Here is an 18,269-nt window from a genome sequence, read left to right on the forward strand (position 1 = left end):
TTAAAAAGTGGAATTATTTCTTTTTAATTCCTGAACGGAGGATTCTTCGCACCATTGTTAATTATACATAATAAAAAGAAAGGAGCGAAGTGGCGGAGAGGAAAACAAAAGCTGGGAGAGGTAAAGAAAGTAAAACAAAAAGGGATGACTTGAAGGGAGGAGTGCGCGGTCTCTTGTGTAGGATGCCAACTCAAGGACAGAGGAGACCTGGATCATTGTTTAATATTCAAAATGAATAATAAGAGAGGGAGGAAGAGGGAAACAGATAAAAGGGGTTGGAGGTAGCTATGGAACTACTCCTCTGTGCTGCGCGCCCATGTGGACCCTTGTTAATGATGTCAACAGCAGGGGTCACTTGTTACAGACAGGAACCATGCCAACAGTCAGCTGTCAATCATGAGAGAGGTGAGAAAACCCCGCTGTCCACCAGAGCACCCTCAGTCACCATCGCACAGACTGGCAGCCCTTTGAACCGCTGGAAGGAACATTTAGACACGGAACTCGACCATGAAATTCACGACAGTAATGCAGTCTTTGAAGAATGAAACATTAAAAGGCAGAAATGTGTGAAACGGGTTTTATTTTCAGAGGAAATTCATTGTTACTTAACATAATTATCTATTAAATTATCAGCGGAACAAATACTTAAAGAACAGAAGCTATAACACATTTTTAAATATCCACAACAAAAGATTTCTTCCTTCATAAATACCTGCAGTAAGCGGACGTCGGCACGTCATCGCTAATGAAATACCTGCATCAGCCTGAAATGCACATTTCTGCCAATAAGATGATGCTTTATTCATGCAAACCTTTTGACGGAGTAGTTTTCTTATCATGTCCAGAGAACATGTACATTGTGAAAATCATAGTATGTCTGCATCCGCCCCTAGGTCATCATGATAAAAGCAGACATGATAACATGTTAATTCCACAACAGGACAGATTTGATGTTCTCTACAATTAAGTGAAAGAACATATGTGCATTTGTCTGAATTTACCTTGGCACAAAATAAGATGGAGAATATCGACATACTGGATATCAGCAAAAATCCAATATCGTGCAACGTGTATAAAATTCAGCGGCCTTCAATCGCTGGTCTGTAAAAGCAGGTATAATAAATGGATCTTACAGTGAATATTCTGCTCAGTGCTGCACTCTTGACTTTCTCAAAGTGTCGACTTGGCATTGCTAGGTCAAGTCCCTGCACCCTAAGGTCCTTGAGGTGCCAAATAAATTAGGTGGAGAGGTAAAAGAGAGTTTATAAAAAGTCTAACTTAAACATTAGCGTAAGCATTTGCCTTATCACCCCAGGTCTGCGTCGAAAGTGGGGGAGAGTGGCTGCACTGTAAATTAGCTTGGCGCTAAAGGGCCTCTGTCTGATAGACGTAGTGCGCTGAGCGCTAACACAGATGTCGAGGGCTCATTTACAAAAGCTGGGCTGCTGTGTTGAGCCAGTGGCCCAGAGTGAGTCGACAGCGCTTTTCTCACAAATATTGGTTCTGCTGCCCCGGCTCAGCTTGGCTCAGCCCAGCTCCCACTGAGCAGGAACCGGGGAGGGAGAGAAGGAGGGAGGGAGGAAAAAGAAGAGGATGACAGTTTTCCCAGCCTCAGCCCAGGGAGTCAGGCTTTTTCGCTGACTGGTGTTGCAAGCGTGGCCAGCTCTTCTGTCAGCACTTTCCTCTCCTTCATCTTCACGCGCACAGCCTCCATTAGCTGGCCGGCAGAGGGGATCTGCAGGGGAGGGGAAGGATAGAAAAAGGGTGTGGGGGCGGCAGTAGAAGGGGTTAGAGAAGATGAGGAAAACACACAAATGCACCACTATTAAAAAAAAAAAAAAAGAGTCAGATTTTTGACACATGGCAGCATTTCAGAGAACCTATCTGCTGCTTTGTGAAACAACAGAACCTCAGATAGAGCCTGAGGACTTGTGAAACTTTGGAGGGACCAGCCATGTTGAGCTTTTTGACAAGGAAAGATCAAAACAAGCACCACAATAGTAGGCAATAGTTTTAACATCTAATTATACACTTTACTGTCCTTCACACTCAGTAAGTGGTATATATTAATATTTGATGTCCAAGTATTAAGGATAAGTTCACATTTTAGAAGTCTGTCATAAAAGCAATGCTCACATGCGCCCTTTGTGCATTCAAACAAGGGATGTCAGTTTCAGTTAACTGGTAAACAGCCAGTTAAATTTTGCTTCAAGTGTTGATGGCGAGTTGGACTGTGTGCGTGTAACATGCCACAGAGTCCGATGGGAGGCGCGTGGGAGAGTCAGCTGCTACAATGTTTTTTGCCGTGTTTGTGGACGTAGCCCAACACGCAGCGGTCGAGGCCACATGTCTTAACCACACTAGTCAGCATCTCGGCGAGCTTTTCCAGATGCGTTCCAAACGGAGGCTCCGAGTGAGGAGAATACTGGACTTCCTCTCCCAGTCAGCACAAAGTGACAGGTAGTTGTTGTGTAACTTTCATTTGTGCAGGCTCTCCAGTAGTCAGTGATTGGAGCTAGCTCATCTCTCCTGGCTACCTCAACTCTTAACTTTTCATTTAGTCATGGTGCTAAGTATAGAGATACCAAACTAGCTCTTTGAATCCCTGGCCCTCTACCACAATGATCGTCACACATCACCCTTCTTACTTTGGCTAGCAGCAACGTGATCTTTGGCTGCCAAGCATGGCAATAAGGTGCTCGTTCTAATGTGTTAATGTGTTGTGTTTCTGCACAGTGTTAGAACTTCTACTGAACAGAAGAGCAGCAATTACACAGTTTACACTTGAATGTGTTGCCTTTCTGGATGAAATGCTACCACACTGTGCTTCGGTTTTTAGCTCAAACTGCCACCTAATAAAGCTGTAAGCGGAGTGTGTGTATGTAAAGTAACCTACAGAACGACTTACGTAACGAGTCAAAAATATTCTCCTTGGTGACATCCCGAATTTAAACAGTTCTTGCAGACTGTTTCTTTTCTCCATAGTGGTAATGAAGATATCCGTTCCAAATGTAATTTCAATGTGAAAGAGAACCAAGGGTGTATCTATTGGAGATGTACAAAATTCCCTCATTCTGTTTAACTCTATCCCTTCAGTGCAGCTCAGTATGGAAACAGACTTTGTCCTACAATGGCTAAAATGTTCTGATCTACACTTGGTTTAACAAACTTATAATCGATTTTGTGTCAAAAAAGGTTAGCGGATTAGGTTTTTCATCCAACACTGTGTAAGACAGAGATCTCTTTATGGACAATTTGTGCAAGAATTAACTGTTTTTTTATGTACATACAGGCATGGAAATAGTGTTTACAGCAGAAAACTATGAAAACTATCCTTTAAGGCGTCCATTGGCTTTTTTTTTGGTGGGGCTGAAGACACATTACGCTTTCCCCAGCGGCTTAAGTTGATCACTCTTCAGCAGACATGCCTCAAGGCATAATTAAAACATCACTAAGCCTCACTGGGGACATTTACAGCATTGTTGTTTTTACTGGTCTGTATTTATGCTTGGTAGACGATGAGAATTGATGTCCACTTAATCATACAGGATTAAAAAGGTTGAGCATGAATGAACATACTATATGCGTTGCTTATTAGTTGTCGTGGAAATGGTAAAAAAAACTAAATAAATAAATAAAGTGAAAATAAAGAGGTGGACAGGCTTCTCCTCGGAGCTCCGGCTAATTTTGTTTTTCCTCTGAATCGACACAAGGATTTTATGGTCATTAGGGTGCCTGATCAAAGGCAGGCATTCATACTGTATCACCCATAAATATTCACTTCAACTTATGTGCAGCCCTTTACAAGCGCCTTTTTCAAGCGGCGGGAAACACATTCACTCCCAGAGCAATTTCCCAAGTCACATGGCACGAGATGAGAAGTGGACTGGTCCAGCTGAAAATAGTGACTTCAATATCATAAAATCTTTCACTTTTTATCTCTTAAAAGAGAATGTGAAAACATAAGCTATTGAACCATACACTGAGAAACTGGCTGACACAAGTCTGGAGCGCTGTAACAAACTTTAGCGGATAAAATCTACATCAGGGAATACAAGTTACTCGAAGCTTTGAAGTCATTAACTCAGTAACTCACAACACATATTGGAATTAGGTTTGCCGCTGACATATTTTGAGGACACTGCAAAGGACTGAGATGTGATTTGAAACCATCTTATCAATTTCCAATACGCCTGGAGAGCGGGAACTTCAGGATCTCACACACAAAAACACACTCAGCCCCCCCCCACATGCCCCTTGACACCTCTCTCCTCTTCATTAAAGGTAACAGGAGCAGGGAACACAAGGCCCCGTGTGCCAGGAAGTGTGTGTGTGTGTGTGTGTGTGTGTGTGTGTGCACTTGAGCATGTGTGCATTGGGGAGTCAGTTCCAGCAGCAGTGGATGCATCAAACACGCAGCGCTATTCCTCAGAGAACCACTACACTGAAGTAACTGCTGAGACATCTCCCTCTGCCTCTGTCCCCCGGGGAGAGTTCACTCTCTCTGTCTCACACACACATTCACACGGGCGCACACACATACACACAATTTTCCAATCAGCTAATTGCACTTAGAGCCACTAACTATGCAAACAAACCCACTAAAATAGAGACATAGCCACAACACAAGGCTCCATGGGACAGCGAAGAGGGAGACTGGATCATTAAAAGTACCGATATGGGAGTATGTGTAAACAAGACTAACAGGTAAACATGATCTAGATAAACCGAACATGGGTGAAATTTAAGCCAAAAGCAGATGTTGAAAGCGTGAAAGTTTGTCATATTTAGTCTTTATCAAAGAGAGTGGAAAGATGACAAGAAAGGAGGGAAAAAAATGCGTCATTTACACCTGCTATCAAAATGTGATCCGTGCCTGAACACGCAACTAGATAGGTAGGAAAAAAGTCACATTCATGCAAGGTGTAAATGACTGGAATGTGATCGGGTCTGATTGAACACATCTGGAGCTAGACTGGTTAGCACTGTGTTCAGAACTCTCCGTCAACGCAATTTGTATGGCTTGTAGACATCTCTACACAATATAAATTTGATACAGATTTTTCAGTTCAAATTTAGAGCAAGCAATTAAAGTTAAAACAAAATTCAGATTTTTCAGACCTCAGGTTTCTTAAGCTCAGGATTTGTTCTGGAGGACAGAGATCCATCATCAGTGAGGATAATGAGAATGCATTCAATGTACCAGGTGAAAAACAAAAGTTAATCTCTGATGGTGAAAGGTCAGGCAATGTTGTTCATGATCAGTGTTTGAACCCCTAAAACCCAGAGTGCCCCTCTCAGTCCCTTCATGAGAAATCAAAAGCATAAAAACTGAGTAATGTGCGAGCATAGCAAGCATGACGGCACTAGCATCTTCAGTAAAGTCGATGTGAGTCACCCCAGTGCAAGTGAGAGAACTTTTTGGTCTCTCGCTTGATAAATGATTGTATTGCATTTGATAAAATACCTCTCATTCTGAATCACCTCGCAACAGTGTGTGACGCACATCAGCAGATTCTGGCGCAAGAAAAAACAAGCACTCACAGACGGGCTCGCAAATGGGACAAGCAGGACTATCATTCCCTTTCATCTACCTGCCACATTTGCTGGGGACCGATACCCCGAAGGATGGTTGGAGGTGAGCTGTGATGCAGCTGCTCAACTGGATCCCCTGGGCTGCTTAAGGCAGTGTTAGGAACTGGGGCTAATGTTATGCTACAGCTGATTTAGCTGGGGCTGCTGTCCCCTTTGGCTGAGTTAGCCAACACCAGCAACACAGCCGCTGTTTTGCAAGAGCCCCTGTCCCCTTTGGCAACACTAAAAAAGCTACTGTTGCATTAAGCCATGCTAACTCACATCCATTACTATTCAACAGGCCCTGCAGAGCAGACCTTTTGTCTAGGTATGATTTCATGAACATGTTTCAAAAGTGAACTGACATATAAAGCCACTGACACTGACAAGTGTGTGTGTGTCTCTCTGTGTGTGTGTGTAGAGCGGGACAGGGGCTGCAAGCAAAAGGTGTTTTTAAGAGCCAATTAAATGACATTGCTATTCTACAGCCTCGGGCAAACCTCAAGGCAAGGAGCAGCTCAAAGTTGCAGCACTCCCGTGACCATTGTCTGGCAGTGGCATCACACACTGCAACTTTTTTTTTTTTTTCAAAAGATCGATCATTCTAGCTCTTTTGTCTTCTCCCTCGGAAGAGGTTAGCACAATTATTTCCAAGGGCCCAATTTGTGAGTGGTTGTAAAGATTGTGTCAGCCTGCTGGATATCTAAATGAGGAAGAATGAGGAGGGAGGGGGAATCAGAGAGCATAAAAGAGAAATAAAGGGGCAAATCATCTAAATTTGCAAGTCACTACTGAGAGTTTTTTCTCAGCTATTCACTAGTTTACCACCTTACCAAGATGACTGTAATAACTGGGTGTAATGGGGTGAATGTTGCCGCTTACTACAATTTTATACAACAGAAGCAACATTTTGGATTTTCAAAAGTGTGACAGGAGTGTCTACCTGTATGCTCGTATCAACATCATAACTTACATACAGTCTATAAATAAGGATTCGCAACTGGTTAGTTTCATGGTAATTGTAAAACAGTAAGGATTCCAGATCTTACTGGTATGACAGGAGCGTTTTCACAGTGGTGAAGGATTGCTGCTACTAATCTTTGTCCCTGTGCTGGTGAGCCATCTCCAATCTAGGCCACTATTCAAGGTAAGGGAGAAGTAGTTATAGTTCTATCACAGAGGGGGAAAACAGCTCTTTGATCTTTGATCTTCTCACTTTTGTTTGAAAATCAAATTTATCAAACGGGGGAATAACAACAACAACAGCATGATAAATAGAAAAAAAAAAGGAAAAAGAAAAGAAGGCAGAGCACAAAGGCACCACACTAAAAAGTCTTGCATTTGATTATCTCCGATAATGAATATGTCACATTTGCAAAGAGGGTGCTCAGGTAAGAAAATCACTAACGCACCGACAAACCTCTTCTCTCTCCTTCGTAATTACCTACCCCTGCAGCGGAGCAGATCCCTCTCTTTTCTCCCCTTTAGGCCACTAGAGACTGATATGAAAGGGAATTGGACACTTGGGGCCACAAATACTGTAATTAAAAATCTCTCCTTTTCTTGATACGTTGTTTGGAAACATTATTTCAATGCGCAACATGCATTTGTTAGGGATCTGACCTAAATACACCCTAGATTAAACACAGGAAAGCACCGGGTCTTTGTTTCAGGATCCTACTCATTAGGTGTGAAAATGAGGTGATTCAGGCACTATTGGGGTATAAATATAGAAAGGTGATATCCATACAAAAGAGATGCAACCTTTAGGTAGAATTCAGCAATCAAGAGCACACCCGTGATTAACTCTAAGGCTCATTGGCCGGGGTAATGTACTGGTACGCAGTTACAATCAACAAAAGTGGCTATGTCTGCAGCAAACTGTCACAGACAAAATAGGAAGGTGCTACGAATTATTGCCTTTAAAGGTTTGTTCACTGACATCAGGGAATTTAACACATCCAGTCACCTATTCGATAAGGAAAAGTCCACTATGCTCCAAAAGACAGCCTGTAGGTACCGTTAGACTGAGTCACCTTAAAGCTCCAAAACATCATCATAACTCAAGATTGATAATACCATTACTTACTTGGCCTTTTTTAACTGATCTCTGAAAAGTGGGGCTGCTATATTGCAGCTTGCCTGCTTAAGTAAGCGCGGCAACATTTTCATGGCAAAGAAACAGCCGCAACAAGCTGTGTCTGCTCTTTCTATTTAAGGGAAATACGAGTGGAAGATACTGAAAAAGTCACAGTGATCTCTGGTATTAACAACATCTCTAACACCAGCCTTCTCCTGGGAACCCCCCTCCTCGTCCCCGCCACCGTTCCAGTGACATATTTACAGTACAAAGAATCAGCTCGAGTCCCCTCCACGCACATACAAACACACTTACAGAGGCGGAAAAAGAGTTGCTGATTTAATTAGCTCAATCATTAAATGAGGCTTAATTAGAGTCACTTTCCTTTGGAGAGAAGTGCGGGACTCAGAGCTGTTCCTTGTCATTACGGAGGCATAATGAGCCACACAACAACACACTACCCGTCGCCCTCACAGCGTCGACAACAATAGAAACTTTCGCAGCACATTAGCACAGTGAGGCATCGAGCCTTTGATATGTTTAATACAAGGGTTAATGATGTAATACCCAATGGAAGTGCCAATATGGTGAGAGGCTTTGACAAGAAGTGGCGTGAGCAAAGTTTGTTATTTAACTTTGGATAAATGAAGCCATTTACTGCCGAAGCAATTGGCTACAGGGACCCCTCCCCAAAGTTCGATAAGGGTTTGAAATTACAGGAATGATTTGAGCCCTGTAGTACATCCATAAACGCCTCTGATGTTTTATAACAAGTCCAGTCCAGATTGGTCTGGCCTGCCTCTACTACTGCCTTAATGTAATGTTCACCTGCTTGTTATAGTTTGGAGGCTGATAAGAAGTGATGCTTGTACGTCTCCCCTGGGTGTGATTGCGAGGTAAATATTAGCAGGCCCACAGCGCCACCCCATACCAGTAAACCAAACCGCTGTCCTCTCATAAAGAAATCAACAGAGTCAATGACTTTTTAAATGTTATTATGCTGTCATGAGGCTTGAGATGGGTATGTGCGTGTACAAAATGAGTGTGAAAAATGATCTGGAGGGAACGCGTTTGTTTGCATGCATGTGCACACGCTTGCATGCACATGCTCCTCCTGTTCATTATTGGCCAGCAGCAGAAGCCAGTCATTTCCCTGTCTTCATAAAGACTTGGCCCATTAAATTCTACCTCCAGTCAATAATTAGGACTCCACAAATAAACCAAAGGCAATTAAATCAATGCTTCCCCGGGCCGGTGCCTGGACCCCATGGCCCACATGGACACTCCATCTTCTCTGCTGGCCTTATTCATGGCGGGTTGCAGTGGAGCCATACAGTACACCCCCTGGCCTGCTCATGATTATTAGATAGCACCGTCCCTCGATCCTGGCTACGGAACGCTGCTTATGGTGGCTCTCCACTGAGAGGCGTAGGGTTTGATTTCATTAACTCACCAGTGGAGGTGAGAGACGAGGAAATGAATGCAATGTTTCATTTGGTTTTGAGTGGACATGCAGGGCAGCGGTGAAATGTATGCCACTTCTTTGGCATGTGGGGAGCAGTAACTCAAGACCTTCACGATCATGTATCTCCATTCCTGCAACACAGTTTGCCAATGTGTCTCTCTTTCTTGTTATGTTGACATGTGGCAGAGCATGACAGTGATGGCGAACAATGGCCCTCACACACAGACACACACATACATATCACTTGTATCCTGTGTCGTGCACACATACACACACTCAGAGTGAGTGATGGGTTTGCTATTGACAGGGCCACTGAGATAATAAAGTGCTGTCCCACTGGCAGCTCCATTAGGCACTGACAGTGACAAGATGAGGCTGTCGTGAGAGTGCACATGCACACCCAAGGATGTACACATACACAGACATACACACAGACGGACACATCCTCATCCTCTTTCAGTGACAGCCAGCCTGTTAAGGACATGGATCTCGCTCTCATCTCTCCTTTCATCGGGTCTATTTCTGTCTCTTTTTAATCCGAAGAAGTGTGTGTGAGTGCAACTTGGGGGTAAGATCATATCACTATTAGGGGAGTGTGTTATTAGTGTCACAGGCAGGGTGACAGGCCAGGCCATTCCACTTCACAGATGTTCTGCTTGGTGAGCCCCTCATAAGCTATGACAGAGAGTAGAAAGGGAGAGGGGGTACAGTACGAGAGTTCTTGAAGTGTACTCCCTTCACTGAGAAAACGCTGTCTTCTCAGCACCAGTGGACATGTGTAGTACAGGCACGTTATCACAGTGGCTGTAGAAACCTCAAATTAGGAGATCTACTTTAGAGACAGGCGCTTAAGGCATCTTCATGAACCCTTTCCCTGGTCTTTAAGCATGCGAGTTTAAGATGAAAAGACACACTGGCAGAGACAGTCTTATGTCCCCTTGATACGACAGTACGCTTTTAAAAACCAGAGGAGAGGAAACCGCGAGATAGAGAGAAGAGGAAAACTGAGAAATAAATAAATAAAGAGAAAACAGAACAAGACAGACTTGAAAGGGGATAGAAAAAGTCTGTTGCAGTGAGGGGGGATGACTGCGGAGGTCCCAGCGGTCCCTACAGGGACCTAGGGGCAAGTCTCAGCCTTGTCATACTCCGCTCTTCTCCTCCTCCACTCCACACAGCAGCTCCAGTCTCCCCGTCCCTCCACCCCTCCCCTTCCACCACCCCTGTTCAGCCCACGGAAAACGTCGATAGCAGGCTGCCGGTGCCGAGGTCTCTAGTGGACACTAGCTCATTCTCCTGGCATCGACAGGCCCGCCAAATCAATATTTAGTTCCCCACTAACAAGCTGCCTCGGGGTCTGAGCCAGAGAGAGAGAGAGAGAGAGAGAGAGAGAGAGAGAGAGAAAGAGAGAGAGAGGGGGAGAGAGAGAGAGGGAGCTAGATAGAGGAATGCAGGACAGTGGAAGATGGCAGAGAGAGACAGAGAACAGGGACTGAGAGCTGTCCAGCTAGAAGGGAAAAACATGGATTCAGTAGAGTGTTGTGTGCGTGTGTGTGTGTGCGTGCGTGTGTTAGTGTGGGAGGGGGAGAGGAAGGTGGAAAGGTCAGAAGAAGATCTGGGGAACAAGAGAACAGTGTCTGGTGTGTGTCGTGGTGCGGAGGCGACGCATGAGTGCCCGCGGCAGCCGCTGACAAGAACACAGACAAGACACACATACACACACGCACTCGACACTCTCAATCATACACATATCACAGCGAGCAGACGTTGACAGCACTCGAGTAAAGCTCCAGCAGAGCACTCACAGATGAGTGGCTGTGCACACAAAGACTCACGCACACACAGCGAGGATGTAGTTGCCTTTTCTTTGTTTTATCTTTTGGCATCACTGTTTTTTGTTTTTTTTTCCAGAGCTTGGAGCAGGACACACTGGAATGGGAACTAAAATTCATCGTATTTGGATGAAGCTGGTGTCCAAATATATCTATAAAAGTGATGACTGACAAAGCGATATGCAATGTTAAGGCTAAAATATTTTGTATACGAAGTATCTAGACAAAAACGTCTAAGCGTTGTGGAAACACCTAGATTTCAATCTAGAAAAAATCAAAGCTACATTCAGTTAAACAAAAAACAGTCTCAAAAAAGTCTAAAGCCACTTACCATTTTAGATATTTTTGGTCAGATACACAGAGCGACACTATCAGTCCTTAAATAGAAATAATTTAAAATGAATTATCTGAAACTCAATCATCAAACAACAGACTCTAAAATGTAAAAACAAACAAACAAACAAAAAACTTTGGTAATAATAACTACTTTTAGCGATATATTTTATAGCATATTTCAGAAATAAATATTATCATCTGAGAGAATATCTTCACTTATTGAGACAAGTACAAAACAAGCATCAAGTGTTACTATAGAATTTGAATGTACCTGACACCAAATGAATGACTGAGAGTAGTTGATAAAATAGTGATGGGAAATTAAACCAGTGGAGTATTTTTACACATTTCTTGAGAATTTGTTGATTTGATAAAACACCATTCTGTTTCATTTCTATTTAATTTTGTTACCATAACCTTTTAAAAGAAAACCCTTTGCCAATTAACCAAGTAATTCTTTTTGACAACAGCAGTTCTACAAATCCACACCTCAATTAAGAGCTATAGTAGTCTGGAAAATGATTTAACTACAAAGAGAGGCCACTAAGAGGTTGCACACAAGCCGTCATCCATGTGTATTTGTAGGAATGAGTAATGTGCAGTCATTAACAATGATGAAGGGTGAGCCTGACCTTCTGCTGGAGGATGTGGTTGAGGTGGTCCAGCCAGTCCTGGTCTCTTGGACTCTCTGAATGGGCTTCTGTTCCCTGCAAACAATACAGTAAATACATATGTAAAAGACAGCATGGAGACACATTGACAAAGAAATCATGTAGATGTTTAGAGTGAATACCTCCAATAAATCCAAGAATTATTGGTGTTTTCTATGTGGATAAAATGAGCAACAATTCAAATGAATCAGACTGGAGGTATACTTTATGTTTCTGGAGAAAAAACTGCCACTGTATCTCAACATTAGCTTGTGTGAGTCTCCTGCTTCAGGGCAGAATTGTAGCATCACACCATCCAGGACCTTGAAGAAGCTCTCTGGAGACTCAGTGGCAAGTTATGTCAATGTGCGTTTGTATGCTACTCATGTATAAAGACCTAACAGGAGTGGTAGCCTTGTTACTGCTAATGATGATGGGTGAAGAGCGACTGCGTGGCCATGTACACCTCAGCACTAGTTCCCTTCAAACCCCAGGTGTATCTGCTCCAAATGATGTGACGAGCCTTGTACTGCCTCACAGGGACAAGGGGAGGGCAGAAGGCGGGGGAAGTGTGTGTGTGTGTGTGTGTGTGTGTGTGTGTGTGTGTGTGTGTGTGTGTGTGTGGCTGAATATAAAAGTTCCCGCACTAGCAGAGACTGGTGGACCTGTTAAGTCTGGGCTGCCCAGTGCCACAAGCCCACATGAAGTAATGTGAATGTGAACTTTGAGAGAGTCCACTTCAGGTGATGACTTCACATCACGCCTATAGTCCTAGTTATATCAATGTGAGTCAGACAGACAACGGCTGACTTTCGTCCTGTGCTTTAAATTAATGGCAATGTAAATGCTAAGCTATCCAAAGTCATGGGAAAGGATGGGAAGTATGTCAATCATTACATTGTCTAATGCCTTTTTTGAGGCTTAGTTATGAATAGCTGAATCGTCAACTTCAGCCGCCGTCTCCGCTGCAAAAGTCTCAATACTCGACCAGACAAGCAAGTGGTGAGTGATTGCGAGCGGTGAGCGATTGCGAGCTTGGGGGTTCAGATTCAAGCTCGTCAAAGCTCACAGGAATAAATTTGTGCACATGGAGCAGAACTGCTCCCTCGCTGGTTTTTATGTTGAGATTACTTAAACACCACAGAGGACCTTCATTTGTTGCTGTCATTCATAACCTTTCGCTTCTTTTTTGGCGTACTTCTTCCTCAGAATACTGATTTGGATATCGGATACCATGGCAACGGTGGACGCTTCGAAGCATTTTGGTCAGCCCTCCTATCATCTTCATTATTTTATCTAAAGCCACGGACTGCATAAATGTTAAATATATTCCCCAATGTGAGGAAAATTCAGTACCTTTAAAGAAAATAAAACATCCATTTTATAAATGTTGTCAATACATTTGTGTGGTAGATACACATTGGTCTTGGTTTTAATCATACAGCCACAACAATAAAGGGTTTGTAACTTCTGTACTTAAATGAAACAGTGTGCGTTACGGCAGTATTTGGGAAGGAGGACAAAACTGGACAAAAGTCCAAACTAGGGCTATACGATAGGGTAGAAATAAATAAATCACACTGTGATTATTACAGATATAATAATGCAGATCTGCATTTCTGCAGATTTACACTACTTCATTAAAATTGCTGTTATGTCATGTGTGATATGTTGGGTCAATTAATTGTGTAGCCCTCTTCAGAACAATTCAGAAAGATACCAGTGAGTGGGCTGGGATGATTAAGATTTTGGTATTGGTCATATGCAGGACAATGAGTAAGCTCACATTTTATTCCATGGTGGCACAGCATCTAAACTACCTTGACCGGTTACTGTGAGAACTTCAGACTTTTCACAGTATGTATCATAAAAGTCTGCCAGGGCCAATTCTCCAGGTCGACATTTGGATTAAGCATGTGTTTCTCCCTGCTTCTCAGTACCCTCTATTTGAGATCCTTGGTGTTTAGCAGGATTCTAGGCTAATTTCAGCCTTTTCCCTAATTGTGACTGGTGCTCAGAGTAACTCAGAAGTAGACACCGACCAGTGGGAGATGTATAGTTATATTAGTGAGAAAGAAAAAGGGGGGTCTTCCTGTGACTACCGCTTTCAAGCTTCCCGTAGGGGTGAACACAGTGTGTGAATGTGTGTGTGTGTGTGTGTGTGTGTGTGTGCGTGTATGTGTGTGTGAGAGAGTGGGTGTGCTTGTCCACCCTTGGTAGATATATAACAAAGCACTGACCCTCCATTAAACATTAGGTGCAAAACAAACTGGCCTGGCAATTATAGCCTTATTACATCTGGCTCATTAACTCCTCAACAAGTTGCCCAGCGAGCCTGGAGCTGCTTGGCTCTCTCTGGTCCTCTGCCAGATGCTATAGAGAGGATAGAGACAAATAATAATGCAGCGTGATACATGTGTGTAAGCATGTGCGGAGTAGTTATGTTGGAGCCCACTTACACACAATCTTTGCATCTGGGCACAGAGTACAGTGCAACACATTGATTTTGTGTGTGTTTGTTTGTGGGTGTGTTCAAGGAAGCAGCTTTAAGTTTCTCTATGACTTTTAAAATCTTTGGAAACGAATTCAAAAATAATACACAACAGGTGAAAATAATTCCCCACGCCCATGAAAAAATGGAAAACAAGGATGCTCTCACTTTCGGTGCTATGCCGTCTGTAACTTCAGAAATGGCTGCACAAATAGCTTTGTCACTACTGTATTTCCATTCCTTTCCTGGGACACATCAACACACCAAGACTAATGCTCTAGAGGGAAGAAAATATCTAGCCTTTGGAAAAAGATGGTGGTCATTACATCTGTTCCCAAAGTTCTCCTAAAATATAACCGCAAAAAGGAATAATTCATTAAAAAAATTTGATACGCTTGAAATTCAAAGATGCATTGATTTCAAAGAGGGTGCCCTACAATGTGAAAAAAACTTCTGCAAATGTTGTTGACAAGAGAAATCTGCCAAACTAAAGAAGAGTAGCTATGTTGGCAATGGAGTATTCTCATTTGAAAGTAAAACTGAAAAGTAAAAGCAATCCCATTGAGCCCTGAGCTCTCATTCAGCACACTAGTATCGCACAACCAAGTGAATAAATGAATACACTTGCTATGTGTTGGACTTGTTGAAGACTGCTGGGACATCCTGATAACCTCATGTCACGTCTTCGAGTCCAAAGAAAAACATACGATCTACAAAGGTCTCGCAAAAGCTTTGTACACTCTTTGAGTGTGCAGGGTGGGGTGGGGTGAGGGGAATTGAAGGGTTGGGGGGTTTCACAATCCTGAAACAAGTATCACGAAACTTCAGCTCTGTAACAAAAAATATATGATTTTGAACACCGTGGCAACCATGTGTCACAAACTAGCTGCCGTTGAATGTTTTTGATATTTTCACACCCTAGATCCATTATTTTTAGACAGTTCGCCTCAAAATCATGAATACTTGTTTGCATCTTACCTGTAGTGCTATTTATCCATCTAGATTTTTTTGGTAAGAGCTGCTGAGCTCCTGAGACATTGACTGTAGAGATGTCTGCATTCTCTCAATTCTCTCTGATGGAACTGATGGCACTCAGCTTGTGAGGTTCAAAGTGCCAAGCATGAAAAACTCAACAGCAATGTCTCCTTCTAGAAATCATGATCAGCTACTCAAGATAATCCACAGAACTTCTTCTTATGAGCAGTTTTGTGTGGAAACTCTTTTATTCCTGCCAAGCCACACTGCATCATGGACAAGAGACTAGCTAACTGAGCTAGCTAACAATACAACTCAATGGAGGAGGACACAATTCAATTTTACATCCTGCCTTTGCATGAGAATGAACCTTTCGTCAAAGAGGTACAATGCCTTATGCGCCTCGACAGAGTTGGTCGGTATGCTTGGTAGAAAGAAAATAGTTAATGTTAAAGGTTAGGGTTATGTTTTTCTACTATGTTAAAAAGCTCACAACAAGGTTTGTGATTTAGCCAGAGTAAGAGACATTGCTGTTCAGTTTTTCTAATTTATTTTATTGGCGCTATTAACACCACAAGCCAAATTCCATCCAGTTCCACAACATTCAGTGAAGAGAGACATCTCTACAACTGATGTCTTCAAAACTCGGCAACTCACACTAAAACATTCTAGAATGATAAAAAGCATGATAGCTAAGGGGAAAAAACAGTGGTTTTGATTTTGGTGTGAACTGTCCTGTGATATTGCTCTCACTTCTACAAAACCCCCAGCTTAAAACACAGGCGGACATTGTAGCACAACAAACCATTTCTTTTGTGTTTGATTTCTAACATTCAAATGACACTCAGTAACACATAATCACACTTGAAAGTGTTAACTTCACTCTGTGACACAACATTTATAATTCTCTGGTGGGTGCGTGCGTGCATTCTCAATAGTAGTGAAACGCTGTGATCTATGCATGTTCAATTAACAAATCAGGAAAAACACACCCACCACATTAGGGAACCAGGCAGCCTGTCATTAACCACCATTAATATGACAGAGAAAACAAGTGATGAGGAGAAGAGAGTGATTTTACCCACAGAGGTTTCAGCTCTGATGAGGGGGACTTTCTGTCAAGTGAGAAACCGTTCCCTGTCATCTCCTGGGTGGAGCTGGGCTGCAAAGGTCTAAAATTGGTTTCAAGTGTGAGTAAGTGCCTGGTGCACCCTCTCTCATCTTGTGATAGATGGGAGGAAGTCCCCGGGGATGGGAGGTTGATTGTAACATGGGGTTGCTAATTGATGACATGGCTGGGTATGATCTATGGGAGTGAAAGAGCGCACCAAGTTGGAAAAGAGTGTGAAACTCAAGACTCAAGTCAATAGCAAGGATTTTCAGTTCAATGACTGCTTTCAGTAGAAAGAAAAGAGTTGTACTTACTCAACTTGTGCCATATTAAATCTTATATCAAGCCGACAAGTGCTGCAGGTGTTGGCAGGTTTTTGATCTTGTCGAGAGCAAGAACGCCAGCTTTAAACATGAAGCCACATCCTTCTCTATTGCACTGCAACTTTCTAACTTATTAGTGACATGCCTCAGTGTGTGGTTCACCTTTACTTGGTCTTCAACCTTGCTTACTTGCCAAAATCCATCAACCCATCAATAAAGAGGGTCAGACAGAAGCAGAGATTTCCAGTGAGGCTAAATGATGTTAGATATAGGTGAAATGAACTAAGAACAGAAGGCTTCTGTTTCTCCGCATTTCCTCCTCTCTACACCAACGCCAATCTACAGTATCTGTTCCCAGAGGACAGGCCAAAGTTACAGTAGATCCTTTTTTTTCCCCAATTGAGACCAAATAAGTGTTATTTGGTCTCAACTGACAAAAACGATGCCCAGAGCTACGAGCTGATATGGATTAAATAATGTCTTTCCCAGTCCTCTGGTGCAATCACTACGCAAAACCCCCTAAAAACTTTAAGGATGTTTCAAAATCTAGCAGTGCAGAAAATCTATTATAGGTACATTGAGTGTTCTGGGCATAATCTTTACTCAATATTGATCCTCAAGTTAGCGTTTGTATGAAATGTTGACCCACTGTCCCTTGGCCTTACCTGGTCAGTGTCCATTATGTCCGCGAGATCATTCTCTGACATATTGAGGATGGAGGCAGCGATGGACTTGGCTTTGATCATAGACTTGGCTGAGAGGCCGCCCTTTCCTGCCACAGTGTTGGCCTGCCTCAACCTCCTCCTCTTCATCAGCTGCTGTTTGACCTCTTGAACGTCTAAAAGTATTTCACTGGCCAGGGCCTGAAGGGGGAGGAGAAGAAGGAATAAAAAAAGAAGAGGATGATGAAATGGATATAGAATAACAAGAGGGATAGCTCTGCCTGGCAGATGAATAAATGAAATTGATCAAGCATGCGCCAGAGAGGCCTAGTACATTATGGAGGAATATTGAGTTTGACACACTCAGATTCTCTTCGGTTTCGCCTCAAGCTTCCTTGCAGGAATGCGGACCTGAGGGTTTGTTGCCCTGTCGATTGAAAGCTGAGGGAACACAGCTTTGATACCAAACGCACCCCAAGTTTTGCTAAAATCTCCACAGACAGAGAATCATGCATCAGAGAGAGAGAGACAGAGAGCTACTGAAAATATAGCGATTCATTTATTTATTTGCTTTCTGAATGTCTCACAGTACAACAGGGCAGCATAACATTGTTAATAATTAAGCTATGAGGGGCTGTTTTAAATGGTGCCCGAGTGAATGGCAAGCGAGACGAGGAAGGCCTGGGATGGCACAGTTGTCAGGCACTAAATGGGAGTTTGCTCTAAATACAGAGAGACAATTAAATGTTAAAACTGCCACTGTACACGAG

At 42.9% G+C, this 18,269-nt stretch overlaps 1 protein-coding gene across 1 annotated transcript in view; it reads right to left on the reverse strand.

The window, feature by feature from the left end:
* Positions 1 to 563: 563 nt before the first annotated feature.
* The window catches only part of cntln (centlein, centrosomal protein), an 86,188-nt gene continuing 68,482 nt past the window's right edge, over positions 564 to 18,269 (reverse strand). Inside the window, exons 25-27 of the mRNA XM_037101698.1 lie at positions 17,503 to 17,700; positions 11,920 to 11,994; positions 564 to 1,735 (exon numbers count right to left, since the gene is read on the reverse strand). Of these exons, the coding sequence (XP_036957593.1) occupies positions 1,625 to 1,735; positions 11,920 to 11,994; positions 17,503 to 17,700 (384 nt within the window). The 3' untranslated portion in view covers positions 564 to 1,624. The remainder of the gene's footprint in view (positions 1,736 to 11,919; positions 11,995 to 17,502; positions 17,701 to 18,269) is intronic.

This window comes from Acanthopagrus latus, chromosome 1, assembly GCF_904848185.1.
Source record: "Acanthopagrus latus isolate v.2019 chromosome 1, fAcaLat1.1, whole genome shotgun sequence".
Lineage (NCBI taxonomy): Eukaryota > Metazoa > Chordata > Actinopteri > Spariformes > Sparidae > Acanthopagrus > Acanthopagrus latus.